This window comes from Sphaerodactylus townsendi, linkage group LG13, assembly GCF_021028975.2.
Source record: "Sphaerodactylus townsendi isolate TG3544 linkage group LG13, MPM_Stown_v2.3, whole genome shotgun sequence".
Classification (NCBI taxonomy): domain Eukaryota; kingdom Metazoa; phylum Chordata; class Lepidosauria; order Squamata; family Sphaerodactylidae; genus Sphaerodactylus; species Sphaerodactylus townsendi.
In genome coordinates, this window is record NC_059437.1 from 33,472,637 (window position 1) to 33,490,181 (window position 17,545).

A 17,545-nucleotide genomic window follows, 5' to 3' on the forward strand; every position below is an offset into this window, starting at 1 on the left:
CCCTCCGGCCAGCCGCCCGCCCGCCCGCCGCTAGCTTGGGGGGCGAAGAGGCGGGGGGCACACCCCGCGGGCTTTGCTCGTGGCCGGTAGACGAAGCCCGATTGGAGGGGCTGCTGGGGGGGACGAGGGGGCGCTGCGCGTCCAGGCTGGCTGAGCCCTCCTCCCCGGCGCGGAGGGAGGGGGAGGGGAGGGGGAGGCGGCTGCGTGGCCTCGCCTTGCCACTGCCAGTCTGGGCACGGCGCAAGGCGAAGGCGGACAGCTGGCGCTCCAGCCCGCTGGCAGACGGAGCGCGAGAGCCGCCGGGGCGCCGCGAGGGAGGCGCAGCCGCTGGATCCGGCCCCGCTGGAGCTGCGAGACCGCCAAGGAAGGAGCCGGCGCCGCCAGCCCGGGAGAGAAGCGCGGACTGGGCGGACACCAGCCTGTCTGGCTGCTCAGTTCGGCGCGCCGCGGTCCCTTCGCCGCTTGGGTCTGGCCACAGCCGCGCTGCAGGAGGTAAGCCGTGTCCGAGCAGGGGGGTCGGGAGGGTCCCCCTCTCTTCTCGACCCCCGCCGGAGGGGGCCTGCCTGCCTGCCTTCTCGCCGGCAGGTGCACGGGAGCGATACTGGGAGCCGCCGGCCGCGCCCAGGGGACGGGGGGCTTGTGCCGGCTTTCTCTCTCTCTCTCTCTCGAGGCGGAGGGGCGTTCGGGCGGGCGTTGTTGCCCCCGCCGGCGCCCCCTCCCATGGGCCGACCCCCTCCCCGCGCCGCTGCTGGCTTTCCGTCGCCAGGTTCCCGGCTGCGCCCTCGCCACCCCGCTGCCTGGCGCAGCGCAAGCTCCTGGCCAAGTTGCGCGGAGCCCAACGGGCCGGTCTGGCATCGGGAGCGGGTGCCTGGGGAAGGCTCAAGGTGGGCGCGCCAAGGTTCCCCCCTCCACCCGCCTCCTCGGATGGCCTGCCGGGCGGGGCTCCAGGTATCTTGTGCGGAGCCGCCGACACGTGTCTCCAGGCAGACTCGGGAGCGGAAGAGGGGCCGCGCCTGGGGGGCGGAGGAATGTCCTTGCCGGGGAATGGCGCTGGAGCATCTTGTCGCCGTTGCCTCCGCAGTTGATCTACAGCCGCGGCAGTGGACTTTGCGGCGCTGGAAACCCGGCTGGGTGGGCGGAAGAGGCAGCGGTCAGCGGGGCGCCCGGAGCTCCACAGGGAGACTCGGGAAGGGCAGCGAAGCTGTCCGAGGCTCGGCCGGGGCTCTTGGAGCCTCTCCCCAGCCAGCCGCATCCCTTTGGGTACCACTGGTGATTAATTTGTTGCAGCAGTCACAAAGCGGGGTGGGGGGGGGGGAGGGCGGCCGTGAGTTTTCTCCGGCTTGCGGCCCCTGCGCTGCACAGAGAAGCTGGGCGACTCGCTGAGGAGGTGGGCAACCTGCCGGTCCATCCGAGGCTGGGAGAAGAGGGAGGGGGAGGATGCCCAGCCACTCTGGCGTTTTCCAGCGCCCCTCCTCCCAAGAAAGAGCCTGGGGGGGCCTCAGAGGGGCCTTCCCCGGTGAGCCACTAAGTTTGGGGGGGAAAGAGTAGCCCTTGAGGTGAAAATGTGGTCGACCACCCTGGATAGAATCAGTGGCACATACACACACACACCAAGCCTACTAGAATGTCGAAACACCTGTCAGCAGCTCATCAGAGTGGGGGGGGGGGCGCAGAGGAAATGAGTAGTGCTTGAGATACACATGAGAACCTGAGGGAGCGATCCCTGGTGGAGTGGAACCAGTGCCGAGTGTACAAGGGAGGAAGGCGGAAAACATCTGGAAAACCGAGTTGACAGATATTGGGGGTGGGGTGGGGTAGAGCGGTGCACTCTCGGCTGAGATGTGCTCGCATGGCCAAAGGAGGGTGCCACAGGGCAGGAAATGGAGACCGCCCCCCAATACATCCTGATCATAAATCGAGCTTTGGTGAATCAGCGGTGTGAAGAATCTCAGGGCGCAGAATTGACACCCATGAACAGCCGTGGCGACAGGCCAGACCTTCCTGAAGCTGCCGGGCGCTGGTGCCCACCTGTGTAACCCTCTCCAGGCTTGGGAGCCTGGAGCTCAGCCTCCTCACCTCAAGGTTGCAGGGGAAACCTGGATTTCCTAGTTGAATGCCCTCCTAACGTCCACCCAATTGGCCATGCTGAGCAGGGGCTGATGGGAATTGTAGTCCACGAACATCTGGAGCACCATAGGTTGGCCACCCCATTTTGAAGTCTCCCACCAGCAGCAGAACCTGCTGCTTCCCGGAAATCTGGTTGGGCTCCTACCATGGACAGCTCCCGAGAAGAGGCATTCAAAGCCGTTATTTGCATGTTGATGCCCAGGGATCTGCAAGCGTATGGATGTGCCTGCAGGTGCGTGTCCCTTGGGAGGCTTCGGGAAAGATGGAAGCCTTCCTGGCGGGCACTGAGCAAATAAGACATCTGGGGGGAGCTGGCTTAGAAATGGCCATATGCCTACCCCAAAGCACCTGTTCAGGAAGGAAAATAATGGGAAGCAATCAAGGAAAAGCCTGGAAAGGGGGGGGGGGGGACTGGTGGTCAGGAGTCAGACCACTGAGAATAAAATTAGTCTTGTAGGTGGGAGAGGAGGGTGTGTGTGTTTGTGTGTGGCTTCCAGTTTTGTGCCTCTGCAAAGTACCTTCTGCTCCTCCTAAATACTCCATCAAGTGGCCTGCGCATCACGCCGTGTTGGGTGTTTGGCTGTCCCTCTAGAGCTGGTCCTCTACCCCTCCCCATCCAGAGGGATGCAGATACTTCTGTGTTACTTACAGTTACAGAACTGCACAAAGGAGGTGACCCACCTCTGGAATCGTATGTAGGTGCTGGGCCCCGGGACTGCCCCTCGGCTGCTGAAAAGGAGCCGCGTGCCCCTCATCTCCACGCTGGCGGCTCTTGCTGCATTCAGCAATCTCGGCTTTCCTTCCACTGATGCATTTCTCCCCTGAAGCTGTTCTCTCTCCTGCCTTTGTTTATCTTCCCCTTGATCTCTATTGGGCCCTCTCCTTAAAAAAAACAAACCGCAAAACCTTGAGAGAGAACAAAGAATCTGCTCTCTTTTGTCCACCACCTTCCTGCTTAGGCATTTTTTCCAACCCACACAGCTCTTTTCAATCTCAGGCATCCTCTCGCTTTGTCTCTCCCCCCCCCCGCCTCCAACCCCCCCCACTCCTCCCCCCACACCAGTGATTCTCTTCATTTTTCTCCTCCCCCTCAGTTTTACTATATCTCTAGAAAGAAAACCGATCCCGTTCTCTCTGTGGGTGTATTTCTGCCAAATGTTTACAATGAGTTGCTCAATGTACAGACCGGATCCCATCGTAATTATACACACAGACAGAGACAGTGTAGTAAATAAGCCAGCTGTTGAGTACGCCCCCTTCTTGAGCTGCTGCCTCCCTTGGGGATTTTGCCTCTTGGCCGGATTCTTTATCTTGGGATTTAACAGATGTTGTTGGGGACATATCATGGGTCTACCTGTTATGAATAACATTTGTGTAGGCAGGTGGGGAATGTTTGAAGAAAAGATATTGCTCTGAAGCTGGTTGGGGTCTATCTGTCTCCCTCTCACTTTTCCTCTGAAGCATCACAGAGAGGCCAGCTACGCAGCCCATCAAATACACTCAGGACCCTTAGTCTGATAGACAATTCCTCGGCTTGATCTTTGTGTGTGCGGGGGGAGGTTCTATGGTCAGCTTTTAGTCCCTGCTGTCTGGTTTATTTGCCTGTTTCAGCCACAAGATCATCCAAGACAAGTCCAACACATGTTTTTTGGTCACTCACATTCTTCCCTGGGAAGTGGAGACCCAGAAACAAAGGCTAAGGGGCTGAAAGCCCCTCCAAGGGGCAGAACACGTCACATCTACAGTAATTGCCTAGAGGCTTTCCTGTAGTTTTTGGGTGCAGCATCATGATGAATGGGCTGGTTGTGAGTCAGAGTTGTTTGCAGTGAGTCAGTCTGTCAGCAGTTGTAGTGGTGTAATGGAATGTTTGCCCATCCGAGGAGTCCACGGACTTGTTTGGAATCCAACACCTGCCCCACCAGCAGAAGGGCACGCTGATTTGGTTTAGTTTTGGTTGATGGAAATGATACTTTAAGCTAGATCACTAGGGAAATGGCTCCCTTTTGGAGCCCAGAAATATTGTTGTTTCAGGTGGGTAGCCATGTTGGTCTGCAGTAGAAAGGTGAGATTTGAGTCTGGTAGCACCTTAAAGATCAACAAACTTTCTAGGGGATAAGCTTTTGAAGCACCCTTCTTCAGGTACCTGACAAAGGGAATCTTGACTCTCAAAAGTTGATTTTCTGGAAATCTTGTTGGTCTTTAAAGTGCTACAGGACTAGAATATTGTTCAAAAATATCAGTGTTGTTTGTTTGGGGTAAAGTGCCCTGGACAATGTGGTGCAGGGCAGGTTCTTTGAGTGGTGAGCTGAGATTTCACACTATGTCTTCTGAGTTCCCTTTCGATCAGGGGTCTCCAACCTATGCCCCTCCAGATGTTAACAGACTACAATTTCCATCAGCCCCTGCTAGCATGGCCAATTGGAAGAGCTGATGAGAATCGTCATCCATGAAAATCTGGAGGGCATAGGTGGGAGATCCCTACTTTCGAGAGACTCTTCTGAGCAGGATGCAAAGTGAAAAGAAAAGACATTCTGATCACTTCCTGTTTCTGCTCTTGGGTGACTTTAATTCAGAAGGTGAGCTGTATCTCTGCTGGACGCTCCTGAGTCCTTGTGAGTATGGAATACATCTTAGGTTGTTTGGGGCCAAGCAAGGAGAAAGCAAGGACTGCTCAGTCATCAACCACCTCTCAAATCTGTGGGCAAATTTCCAAGTCTGTGAGGACACAGTGATGCTCCTTCTGGTTTCTGCAGCGTCTGGCTCTGGCTTGTCCAAAGGCTAAAATAAAGCAAAAATCTAAATATGGGAACAAAAAAAGGCTTTGTAGATGGCACCAATCCTCAGGGCTACAAAACGAGCACAGATATTACTTCAAGGGGAGTGAATGAAATTAGTATTACGACACACTGAGATGTCCTATTCCCAGCTCACCAAGGAAGAGCCGAACTAAAAGATCTCATAAAGTTAGAGGTCAGCAACCTGGAGCATATAAAGGGGCAGATCTCATTTAACTCTCAGCTACTTTAAAGAACATGCATATGGGAATAATAAGGGACCGGAGGAAGGTATCATCATTCTGAAAACTTCGGCAGGTTTTTTTTTAATGTGGGAAATAAATCAGTTGTCCTAGAAAAACCAATGCAAAAGGATGTCCATACCTCCGCCTACCAACTATTCAAATTGGAATGGAATTAATAAGAATTGTGCACCCCTGGCAGAAAAAAAAATCCTATTCCATAGACAATTAAAGTTTCTCATTTACACAGTGGATTTAGACAGCTGTGAATCAGCACCAGGGAACTGTTCACGTTTCCTGGGGATGCTCAAGAGTGTGTTGTGACTGTTTTTTAAACAAAACCAGCATTTTGCCCTTGCAAAAGAAATTGAACCCTCGCCTTTTAACTCCACTGGGCCTATTTGCTGGGCCATCACTAGAAGTGTTTATCACCCAGGTATTCCTTGCTTATGCCGCAGCAGCACAGAGTCCACTCATCTCAGACCTGGTGGTGACAGGTGGGGTCACCCTTTGGTGAGTCTACCCCTGTGTCATCATTGGCCATGCCAGATCTAGCAGGTGCAGGAGGCAGGTGCCCCAGGCAGTGGGCAGAAAGGGGGCAGAGAGAGGAAGTGCAGGAGGCTCAATTGCCTGTAAGAGATGGCTCTTTCTGCAGCACATATGCCCCATTACCCTGATTAGCCTGCTCTTGGAGGTGGGGGAGGCTAAATTGCCCAGCAGAGTTGGCTCATTCTGTAGTGCATGCACCCCATTCCCCCAATTAGGTTGCTCCCAGGAGGTAGGGAAGGGAGAGGGAGTCTCTGGGCTTCCAGGAGGTGAGCCCACAGTCCCTTGGTGGTGCTGAAGCATTGTATTGTTAGGCTAGAGTGCAGTGAAAGAAGAGAAGAAGTTTTAAGGCCCTTATGTGAGATATCCAAAGTTGTCAGGTTCTATGTTATGGGAGAGGCAGACTCCCAAGTAAACCCCCTGGCTCCCTATAATCTCCCCCTCCCTGCTCCTCCAGCTCTGAGGCAATTCCTCCCCTCTTCCTAATCTTTGCAGGACTTTTCACCCCTCTGCTTTCTCCCCTGCCCTCTCCCCCATGGCTGGGATCTGCACATTGATTAGTGGCTGTGGTAGGCTTTGGACATATAAGACTTCGGAGGGTGGGGGGGAGAGGTTATAAATACTCACCAGGGGAGAAGAGTTTTGAGGGCTACTGACTGTTAATGGTTTAGAATACCTTTCCCTCCCACCCCCCTGCCTTGTGCTGTGCTGAAGAACTGCAAACCCTGCTGCAGCCTGGGGTCAAATGGGGCAAGAGGAGAAGAGGACTGGCTCTGCTCTTGCCCCCCACTCCACTGCTTTAAAACTGGGAGCTGTGTTATGCTTGACTTTGCCAAAGGCCTCTAGTAGACCTGCCCCCTCATCTGATAGGTATGGCCTTCCCCAAAGAGGCTGACTGTTCACCTGGGGAAAGGGGAGGGACAAGAAGGAGGGCCTGTTCGTGTGCATTATGTGCCATCAAGTTGCTTCTGACTTAAACTGGCTGAGAATCTCCAAAACAACCTCTTTAATAAATAGCCTTGCTCCTAGGGTCAAGTGCAAACTGAGGGCTACATCTTGAGCTGGCTGTCCATCCTCATATGGGTGCTTTCCTCTTTTCCTACTGTCCTCAAAGCAAGCCTCCTAGTAATTAGCTAGCCTGGCTCAAACAAAGTCTGACCCCAGTGACTGCCAAAGAAATGAAATTTCCATTTTAACCATTCTATTCTAGCAGCATACAACTACAATTTAAAGCTTTTCGTATTGTTCTTTATCAGCAGGGCTGCTAAGGAGCGTGAGGTGCATTTCCTCTAGGTTTCCTGTATGTCAAAATTACATGTGCTGTATTTTAAAAAATGTCCGGGAAAAGGCTACGGTTGGATTTTTATGTAGGCAGAGGGGTTGAGGGGATATTTAAACATTATAAATAGATAGAAGTGTAATTATTAATTAACAGCTCATAGAGGTCAACATTCTATTGTTTAAAAGAGATGTTGATTATATACATATATATAAATATGTATAGAATATATCAATACTTTTGCCACCCTTGTTCCAAGGCTGTGATAATATTCCAATTTTTCCCTGAGCACATGCAAGGGAGTTGGACCTTCCTTTCTTCTTCTGTTCCTCTTCCTTCCTTCCTTCCTTCCTTCCTTCCTTCCTTCCTTCCTTCCTCCCCCCCCCCCCCCCCCCCCCCCCCCCCCCCCCCCCCCCCCCCCCCCCCCCCCCCCCCCCCCCCCCCCCCCCCCCCTCCCCCCCCCCCCCCCCCCCCCCCCCCCCCCCTCCCCCCCCCCCCCCCTCCCTCCCCCCCCCCCCCCCCCCCCCTCCCTCCCCCCCCCCCCCCCCCCCACCCACCCCCCCACCCACCCCCCCCCCCCCCCACCCCCCCCCCCCCCCACCCCCCCCCCCCCCCCCCCCCCCCCCACCCCACCCCCCCCCCCTCCCACCCCCCCCCCCCCCCACCCCCCCCCCCCCCCACCCCCCCCCCCCCCCACCCCCCCCCCCCCCCACCCCCCCCCCCCCCCACCCCCCCCCCCCCCCACCCCCCCCCCCCCCCACCCCCCCCCCCCCCCACCCCCCCCCCCCCCCACCCCCCCCCCCCCCCACCCCCCCCCCCCCCCACCCCCCCCCCCCCCCACCCCCCCCCCCCCCCACCCCCCCCCCCCCCCACCCCCCCCCCCCCCCACCCCCCCCCCCCCCCACCCCCCCCCCCCCCCACCCCCCCCCCCCCCCACCCCCCCCCCCCCCCACCCCCCCCCCCCCCCACCCCCCCCCCCCCCCACCCCCCCCCCCCCCCACCCCCCCCCCCCCCCACCCCCCCCCCCCCCCACCCCCCCCCCCCCCCACCCCCCCCCCCCCCCACCCCCCCCCCCCCCCACCCCCCCCCCCCCCCACCCCCCCCCCCCCCCACCCCCCCCCCCCCCCACCCCCCCCCCCCCCCACCCCCCCCCCCCCCCACCCCCCCCCCCCCCCACCCCCCCCCCCCCCCACCCCCCCCCCCCCCCACCCCCCCCCCCCCCCACCCCCCCCCCCCCCCACCCCCCCCCCCCCCCACCCCCCCCCCCCCCCACCCCCCCCCCCCCCCACCCCCCCCCCCCCCCACCCCCCCCCCCCCCCACCCCCCCCCCCCCCCACCCCCCCCCCCCCCCACCCCCCCCCCCCCCCACCCCCCCCCCCCCCCACCCCCCCCCCCCCCCACCCCCCCCCCCCCCCACCCCCCCCCCCCCCCACCCCCCCCCCCCCCCACCCCCCCCCCCCCCCACCCCCCCCCCCCCCCACCCCCCCCCCCCCCCACCCCCCCCCCCCCCCACCCCCCCCCCCCCCCACCCCCCCCCCCCCCCACCCCCCCCCCCCCCCACCCCCCCCCCCCCCCACCCCCCCCCCCCCCCACCCCCCCCCCCCCCCACCCCCCCCCCCCCCCACCCCCCCCCCCCCCCACCCCCCCCCCCCCCCACCCCCCCCCCCCCCCACCCCCCCCCCCCCCCACCCCCCCCCCCCCCCACCCCCCCCCCCCCCCACCCCCCCCCCCCCCCACCCCCCCCCCCCCCCACCCCCCCCCCCCCCCACCCCCCCCCCCCCCCACCCCCCCCCCCCCCCACCCCCCCCCCCCCCCACCCCCCCCCCCCCCCACCCCCCCCCCCCCCCACCCCCCCCCCCCCCCACCCCCCCCCCCCCCCACCCCCCCCCCCCCCCACCCCCCCCCCCCCCCACCCCCCCCCCCCCCCACCCCCCCCCCCCCCCACCCCCCCCCCCCCCCACCCCCCCCCCCCCCCACCCCCCCCCCCCCCCACCCCCCCCCCCCCCCACCCCCCCCCCCCCCCACCCCCCCCCCCCCCCACCCCCCCCCCCCCCCACCCCCCCCCCCCCCCACCCCCCCCCCCCCCCACCCCCCCCCCCCCCCACCCCCCCCCCCCCCCACCCCCCCCCCCCCCCACCCCCCCCCCCCCCCACCCCCCCCCCCCCCCACCCCCCCCCCCCCCCACCCCCCCCCCCCCCCACCCCCCCCCCCCCCCACCCCCCCCCCCCCCCACCCCCCCCCCCCCCCACCCCCCCCCCCCCCCACCCCCCCCCCCCCCCACCCCCCCCCCCCCCCACCCCCCCCCCCCCCCACCCCCCCCCCCCCCCACCCCCCCCCCCCCCCACCCCCCCCCCCCCCCACCCCCCCCCCCCCCCACCCCCCCCCCCCCCCACCCCCCCCCCCCCCCACCCCCCCCCCCCCCCACCCCCCCCCCCCCCCACCCCCCCCCCCCCCCACCCCCCCCCCCCCCCACCCCCCCCCCCCCCCACCCCCCCCCCCCCCCACCCCCCCCCCCCCCCACCCCCCCCCCCCCCCACCCCCCCCCCCCCCCACCCCCCCCCCCCCCCACCCCCCCCCCCCCCCACCCCCCCCCCCCCCCACCCCCCCCCCCCCCCACCCCCCCCCCCCCCCACCCCCCCCCCCCCCCACCCCCCCCCCCCCCCACCCCCCCCCCCCCCCACCCCCCCCCCCCCCCACCCCCCCCCCCCCCCACCCCCCCCCCCCCCCACCCCCCCCCCCCCCCACCCCCCCCCCCCCCCACCCCCCCCCCCCCCCACCCCCCCCCCCCCCCACCCCCCCCCCCCCCCACCCCCCCCCCCCCCCACCCCCCCCCCCCCCCACCCCCCCCCCCCCCCACCCCCCCCCCCCCCCACCCCCCCCCCCCCCCACCCCCCCCCCCCCCCACCCCCCCCCCCCCCCACCCCCCCCCCCCCCCACCCCCCCCCCCCCCCACCCCCCCCCCCCCCCACCCCCCCCCCCCCCCACCCCCCCCCCCCCCCACCCCCCCCCCCCCCCACCCCCCCCCCCCCCCACCCCCCCCCCCCCCCACCCCCCCCCCCCCCCACCCCCCCCCCCCCCCACCCCCCCCCCCCCCCACCCCCCCCCCCCCCCACCCCCCCCCCCCCCCACCCCCCCCCCCCCCCACCCCCCCCCCCCCCCACCCCCCCCCCCCCCCACCCCCCCCCCCCCCCACCCCCCCCCCCCCCCACCCCCCCCCCCCCCCACCCCCCCCCCCCCCCACCCCCCCCCCCCCCCACCCCCCCCCCCCCCCACCCCCCCCCCCCCCCACCCCCCCCCCCCCCCACCCCCCCCCCCCCCCACCCCCCCCCCCCCCCACCCCCCCCCCCCCCCACCCCCCCCCCCCCCCACCCCCCCCCCCCCCCACCCCCCCCCCCCCCCACCCCCCCCCCCCCCCACCCCCCCCCCCCCCCACCCCCCCCCCCCCCCACCCCCCCCCCCCCCCACCCCCCCCCCCCCCCACCCCCCCCCCCCCCCACCCCCCCCCCCCCCCACCCCCCCCCCCCCCCACCCCCCCCCCCCCCCACCCCCCCCCCCCCCCACCCCCCCCCCCCCCCACCCCCCCCCCCCCCCACCCCCCCCCCCCCCCACCCCCCCCCCCCCCCACCCCCCCCCCCCCCCACCCCCCCCCCCCCCCACCCCCCCCCCCCCCCACCCCCCCCCCCCCCCACCCCCCCCCCCCCCCACCCCCCCCCCCCCCCACCCCCCCCCCCCCCCACCCCCCCCCCCCCCCACCCCCCCCCCCCCCCACCCCCCCCCCCCCCCACCCCCCCCCCCCCCCACCCCCCCCCCCCCCCACCCCCCCCCCCCCCCACCCCCCCCCCCCCCCACCCCCCCCCCCCCCCACCCCCCCCCCCCCCCACCCCCCCCCCCCCCCACCCCCCCCCCCCCCCACCCCCCCCCCCCCCCACCCCCCCCCCCCCCCACCCCCCCCCCCCCCCACCCCCCCCCCCCCCCACCCCCCCCCCCCCCCACCCCCCCCCCCCCCCACCCCCCCCCCCCCCCACCCCCCCCCCCCCCCACCCCCCCCCCCCCCCACCCCCCCCCCCCCCCACCCCCCCCCCCCCCCACCCCCCCCCCCCCCCACCCCCCCCCCCCCCCACCCCCCCCCCCCCCCACCCCCCCCCCCCCCCACCCCCCCCCCCCCCCACCCCCCCCCCCCCCCACCCCCCCCCCCCCCCACCCCCCCCCCCCCCCACCCCCCCCCCCCCCCACCCCCCCCCCCCCCCACCCCCCCCCCCCCCCACCCCCCCCCCCCCCCACCCCCCCCCCCCCCCACCCCCCCCCCCCCCCACCCCCCCCCCCCCCCACCCCCCCCCCCCCCCACCCCCCCCCCCCCCCACCCCCCCCCCCCCCCACCCCCCCCCCCCCCCACCCCCCCCCCCCCCCACCCCCCCCCCCCCCCACCCCCCCCCCCCCCCACCCCCCCCCCCCCCCACCCCCCCCCCCCCCCACCCCCCCCCCCCCCCACCCCCCCCCCCCCCCACCCCCCCCCCCCCCCACCCCCCCCCCCCCCCACCCCCCCCCCCCCCCACCCCCCCCCCCCCCCACCCCCCCCCCCCCCCACCCCCCCCCCCCCCCACCCCCCCCCCCCCCCACCCCCCCCCCCCCCCACCCCCCCCCCCCCCCACCCCCCCCCCCCCCCACCCCCCCCCCCCCCCACCCCCCCCCCCCCCCACCCCCCCCCCCCCCCACCCCCCCCCCCCCCCACCCCCCCCCCCCCCCACCCCCCCCCCCCCCCACCCCCCCCCCCCCCCACCCCCCCCCCCCCCCACCCCCCCCCCCCCCCACCCCCCCCCCCCCCCACCCCCCCCCCCCCCCACCCCCCCCCCCCCCCACCCCCCCCCCCCCCCACCCCCCCCCCCCCCCACCCCCCCCCCCCCCCACCCCCCCCCCCCCCCACCCCCCCCCCCCCCCACCCCCCCCCCCCCCCACCCCCCCCCCCCCCCACCCCCCCCCCCCCCCACCCCCCCCCCCCCCCACCCCCCCCCCCCCCCACCCCCCCCCCCCCCCACCCCCCCCCCCCCCCACCCCCCCCCCCCCCCACCCCCCCCCCCCCCCACCCCCCCCCCCCCCCACCCCCCCCCCCCCCCACCCCCCCCCCCCCCCACCCCCCCCCCCCCCCACCCCCCCCCCCCCCCACCCCCCCCCCCCCCCACCCCCCCCCCCCCCCGCCCCCACCCTCCCCCCCCCCCCCCCCCCCCCCCCCCCCCCCCACGCGCCCCCCGCGCCCCCCACCCCCCCGGCCGCCCCCCCCCCCCCCCCACGCCACCCCCCCCCCCCCCCCCGCGCCCCCCGCCCCCCCCCCCACTCGCCCCACCCCCCCCCCCCCCGACCCCCCCGCCCCCCACCCCCCCCCCATCCTCCGGCCCCTGGAGGTCGGAGGGCAGCGTGGGTGGGGCTGCGACGGCCAGCAGGCCGACGACGGGGACACGGTGAGTCAGACGGGGAAGAGGGCAGAGGCGGCTCCATGCGGAGCCTCCTGCCGTCCGCCGGCCTCTCCTGAGGCCACCCGCACGCGTGCGTGTGAACGGCCTCCACCTCCACGCCGGCAGAATTCTTGCCGGCGTGGAGGCGCATCGACGGCCGTGCGGAAACTGCCTGAGTTAACTTTATAACTTCAGATGGCCTGCTCACTAACATGTAAGCAATTGCTATCTCACTGACCAATAACTAATCAATAGATCAGGTCATAAGCAGTGACTTCAGCAACTCGTTTACATACAAACAGTTAACCCTTTTATAGCTGGTTGTGACAGACACTTGCAAAAACCCAACAAGATGTTCTTATATTTATGGTTCACTTAGGCAAGAAAAAGGACAAGGATTAAAAAAATATGTATAGTAGACACAAGAAAAGGGAAGGTTAAGGTTTGTGGGGAACGTGAAGTATTTGGAGCACGGGGTAGTGGATCTTAGATAGGTGTGTTCTCTGGTTCATACGTCTTTAGCATTTGAGGCTACCATGGCTTTTGTAAGTCAGCATTTCCAAAATTGTCTTCCAGAATTGCCCATTTTCCCAAGGGACTGTGCTGCCCTGTACAGAAACTGTATGCCTGCTTCTCAAAGCAAATTCCAAATGCAAGGAAAGCTGTTGAGGAAGTCTTTTTTTTGCTCAGTAATTTTAGTGTGTGACAAGACATGGTCAAATTGGTATAAATTACCTTCTTGTAAGTGCGTGCTAAACTGTGCCTTCAAGAAATTAACTGCAAGAGAGCAGATGGAAAAATGAAAGCAGAAATGTGTATGCGTGTGGGGAGGGGAAGGGAAGGGAATGAAAAACAACAATGTAACAGTTTTTTAAAAACAATCTTTGTTCTTGATGTATTTGTTCCAGTTAAAGCAATGTCTTGTCTATGGTCGAGACACAAAACAGAAAACAAGAGCAAAGTTGTAGTAGGTCTCCTTCTCAGCAAAAGACTAGTGTGATTTTCTGTATGATGGCTGAAAAAGGACAGATTCTCTTTGTGAAGACATCTTCCTTCTCAGTTCATGTGTGGGAAAGTATCTTCCCAATTTCCTGCCCTTACCCTTCTATATTATTTCAAGCTCATTTGGGGCCGTTCCAGAGACTTTGATGTAGGTTTGCTAAGTGAACCTACTCCAGACCTGTGTGGTTTGTGAGTCCTAAATCCCTGTATTTTTACGGGGCCATAGATTTTTTATAAGGTCATGCCCAACAGCATCAACAAAAAGAAAGTATTCCAACAAGGTATCTCAAAAGTTACACAGTGAAGAAAATATAATTGAACGTTATTGTAAAATGCAACTATTGTTATGTCAATTCTAAACAAATGTGGCAAAACCTCTGCACAGTTCAGGCAATCCACAAATCCCGAATATGTTTAATTTATTGATTTAAAAATATTTCTTTACTGCACTCTAGTCCAGCAACAAGTTACTGTGGTAACCCCATGTCTGCAATGTGGATATTATATGAATCAGCCCTCAGCTGAACTCATACAGACAGAAGTATAAATGTCCCAGCCCAGAAGTATTCTGGTTGGCTGAGCCTAACCAACTAATCATTAGAGATGCTGGTTTGGGTAATAGCTAATCAAAACCCAAGGCAGGCATATCTACGGTTGCCAGATCCTCCCTGGTGGCAGGGGATGGTTAATCATAGAATGGTAAATAAGTGAAATTTCCTGTAATGTTCAGATCTAAACCAATCAGATTTGGCTGTTCTTCTGACAGCCATGATGTCTGGAGCCACAGTTTTGCTCTCAGCTTCCTATTGCCCCATCTTAAAGTTTCCACTTCAAGAGGGGCACAGAATAAGGGAAGGGAGGGGAGTGTCTAAGTGGACATGTGCCTGACAGCCACTCAGTCTCACAAGAATACTTGGCCTATGCCTGCCCCAAACAGCAGCATCTTGGCTGCCATTTCTGTGCACATTTTCCCAGTCACATAGCTGGTTCACTGGTTTAGGGATGGCTCTTCTACACCAGCAGCCAATTGGCCATGCTGGCAGGGGCTGATGGGATTTGTAGTCCATGAACATCTGGAGAGCCACGGGTTGAAGACCCCTGTGCTAGGAGCAGACAAAATCCTTGCTTGCAGCTATTGATACAAGATGGGTGGAAGAATGGAGGCAGAAGGGTGTCCCCCCCCCCCTCTCTCTTAGAAGTCCAAAACACACCTGGTGCCTTGGGACAAAGCAAGAAAGATCTTGCTTATTCTTTATAAGGTAAAAAGTGATGTTTTGACACTTTGGGGAGCAGCCAAAGAGCCATAATGTAATTATCTTGCTGTCTCTGCCCTCTTTCCAATTTGCAGAGCAGAAGCTTCCACTCTCTATAAGCAAAAGAAAAGTCAGGAGGACAGAAAAAGATAATATGTAGTGTATTGTCAAAGGTTTTCATGGCCAGAATCACTGGGGTGCTCTGTGGTTTCCGGGCTGTATGGCCGTGTTCTAGCAGGATGGTAGAACATCCTGGCATCCTCTGAAGATGCCAGCCACAGATGCAGGCAAAACGTCAGGAGAGAATGGCCATACAGCCCAGAAACGCGGCCATACAGCCCAGAAACCACACAGCACCCCAATAATATATAATATTAGACCTCATCTAAAAGCTATGGTAGAGGAACCCAACTGTGGACAATGTGTCTACGTATTCCCACATAAAGCATTAGTGGTGGATGTTTTTTTAAAAAAAATTAGATTATGCAAGCAAAGGGAGGTGAAGACCACACCCAACCAAATTTGGCACTGCTGTGTGAAGCATTTCACTTCCTCCAGGCAACCCCGTTGACAACTTGATGGATCCTGGAAGTCAGCTCAATTAGGCTGGGTTGGAAAGAATGTATTATAATGAGTGAGGCTTGTGCAAAGCTCCTGTCCCTATGTAAGGCTTAATGCCACACTCTGATTCTGTTTTAAAATAGCATCTTGGTAGTGGAAGGGGGAAAAACTTTACCACCCTGCCTGCATTTGCCCATTCTGCCAGTGAATGATCTGCCCTGTAAAACAAGAAGTCTTTTTGCTATCTGCATAAATTTGGGAGAGAGACTCCTTTGGGTGAGGCTGAAATCCCTTAGAATTTCATTGGAAACAGATGGGGAGCAGAGGAAGGTTATAAGTGGGAATTCATTTCCCTCAGAAATTAATGGAAATAATTATAAAATTAACAAGTGAGCTCAAGACATGAGATTATGTTATTTAAAAACCCAGATACAATGTTTAACAAATAAAATGAGCCAAACATTAACAGAAGCGTCTGGACACCCTTCTGATAATCATCTGAAAAGAATGTGCCATTTGCACATCATGCCAGAACTGGGAAATGCAGTTGCCATATGTACAGAGGCAGAGAATGGGGGCAGAAGTGCTAACAGGCTTGGTTGCAAGAGAGCTATAGGAAATGGGTGCCCCCAACCAGCCAGGGCTGTTCATTCATCACCTTTCAGTTTACGGCAGTTTGGCTTTTATCCACATTCTGGCTATGGTAAAACCACCTACCCACTATTTCAATGAATGGTAATGGTGAGGCACAGTTGGGTACTAGAATATTTTGTAGCACAATATCATTTGTGAAAATTGCCCCCCCCCCAAAAAAAAACAAAGATTAAAAATGTCAACAACAAAACTAATTTTTTTCACATTATAGAAAATACACTGCTATCTTAGCTGTTGCTAATACCCTGTTTCCCCGAAAATAACACATCCCCTGAAAATAAGACGTAGTAGAGGTTTTGCTGAAGTGCTAAATATAAAGCATCCCCCAAAAGAAAGACGTAGCAAAGTTTTTGTTTGGAAGCATGCCCGTCGACCAGAGCATGCAGCTGTGGAGCGGAAAAATAAGACATCCCCTGAAAATAAGACATAGCGCATCTTTGGGAGCAAAAATTAATATAAGACACTGTCTTATTTTCGGGGAAACAGGGGTATCTCCCCATTTTGATTTGGTCCTTTATAGTCCTGCTTCTTCTTTACTTATGAGGAAGCCCATACAGATTCTTGTAAGGCAACTGGAAAAGAGGTAGCACCACTTGTGTTGCAGTGGAGGTTGGTAGTTTACTAGGCTACTGAAAATTTTGCAAGGAAAAGGAAACATGGTGCACGAGAATCTCAGTGACTCAGCATTCTTGTGTGGATGAGTGATAGTCTCATGGGCATGGTCTTGATGAAGGCTTCACCCTGGAGTAGCCAGGATGCTATGATGTTGAGGGAAATCACAGAAAAAAAATAACATGCTGAGAATCCAAACAGCCCAATGCTGCATCAGTGCACCTGCCACCTGAGAAGTCACTGAGATCACAGCATTCATTTCTTGACTAGTCTACAACAAAAGGCATGGAGATCTCTCAAGTGTCCAAATGAAGTCAAGGAGGCCAGTCACAAGCAGAAACCAGCATTCCTGACCTAGGCCTGACTTTGAGCCAGGCTTCCTCATTATTTGATGCTCACCTAGTGTTTTGGGCCATGTTCATGCTCTCAGCTGCTCAAACAGAGCCTCATCAGGTACCTGAGGCACTTCCACCACAGATATAGGCCAGGAGGCCTTTGGCTATACACCTGAAGCATCTGCATTGACACTGAGCAAACCATTACCTTTTCTCACACCTTATTACTGTACCCTTTTCTCTTCCTCCATGGCAGGTGAGGCAGATCTGCAGGCTATCTATTGCTGCATCCTGAAGTGATGGCACTGTGGAGGATCCAGGCCATATTTCCTCTCCATACTGCTAGTCTCGGGATTCTGATTGTAGTTTATGCTCTCTCGGCTGAAGCTGGGTAAGACATGGGGAGACGGGGGTTGGGAAGGGGGAGGTTGTTTGTTGTCATATTTCATATCGTATGTGGAAAAACAAATTTAAAAACTTAATGGGAAAAAGATGGCAAGAGTATATGGGCTTTGATGAGACAGAAGGAGGGGGATATAATGGAGAAGGGAGGAAAACAGACACACATACACAGCACAGGCAATCACTGTAGGAGGTTCATAAGTGGATGTGAGACCCTACTGAGGTTCAATATTTTGCCCTAGCAAGCCTTCTTCCCACAAAAAGGGAAATGTCAGAGCTTAAGGCCCCTTCCACACATGCAGAATAATGCT

General features: G+C 62.2%; 1 protein-coding gene across 2 annotated transcripts in view; it reads left to right on the forward strand.

Annotated features, from left to right (window-relative positions):
* The first annotated feature begins 246 nt into the window (after positions 1-246).
* Positions 247-17,545, forward strand: part of LOC125442867 (gamma-aminobutyric acid receptor subunit alpha-3-like) — a 73,786-nt gene continuing 56,487 nt past the window's right edge. For both annotated transcript variants that reach the window (XM_048514632.1, XM_048514633.1), the window contains exons 1-2: positions 247-492; positions 17,089-17,223. In XM_048514632.1, coding sequence (XP_048370589.1) covers positions 17,132-17,223 — 92 coding nt within the window. In that variant the 5' untranslated portion in view covers positions 247-492; positions 17,089-17,131. The remainder of the gene's footprint in view (positions 493-17,088; positions 17,224-17,545) is intronic.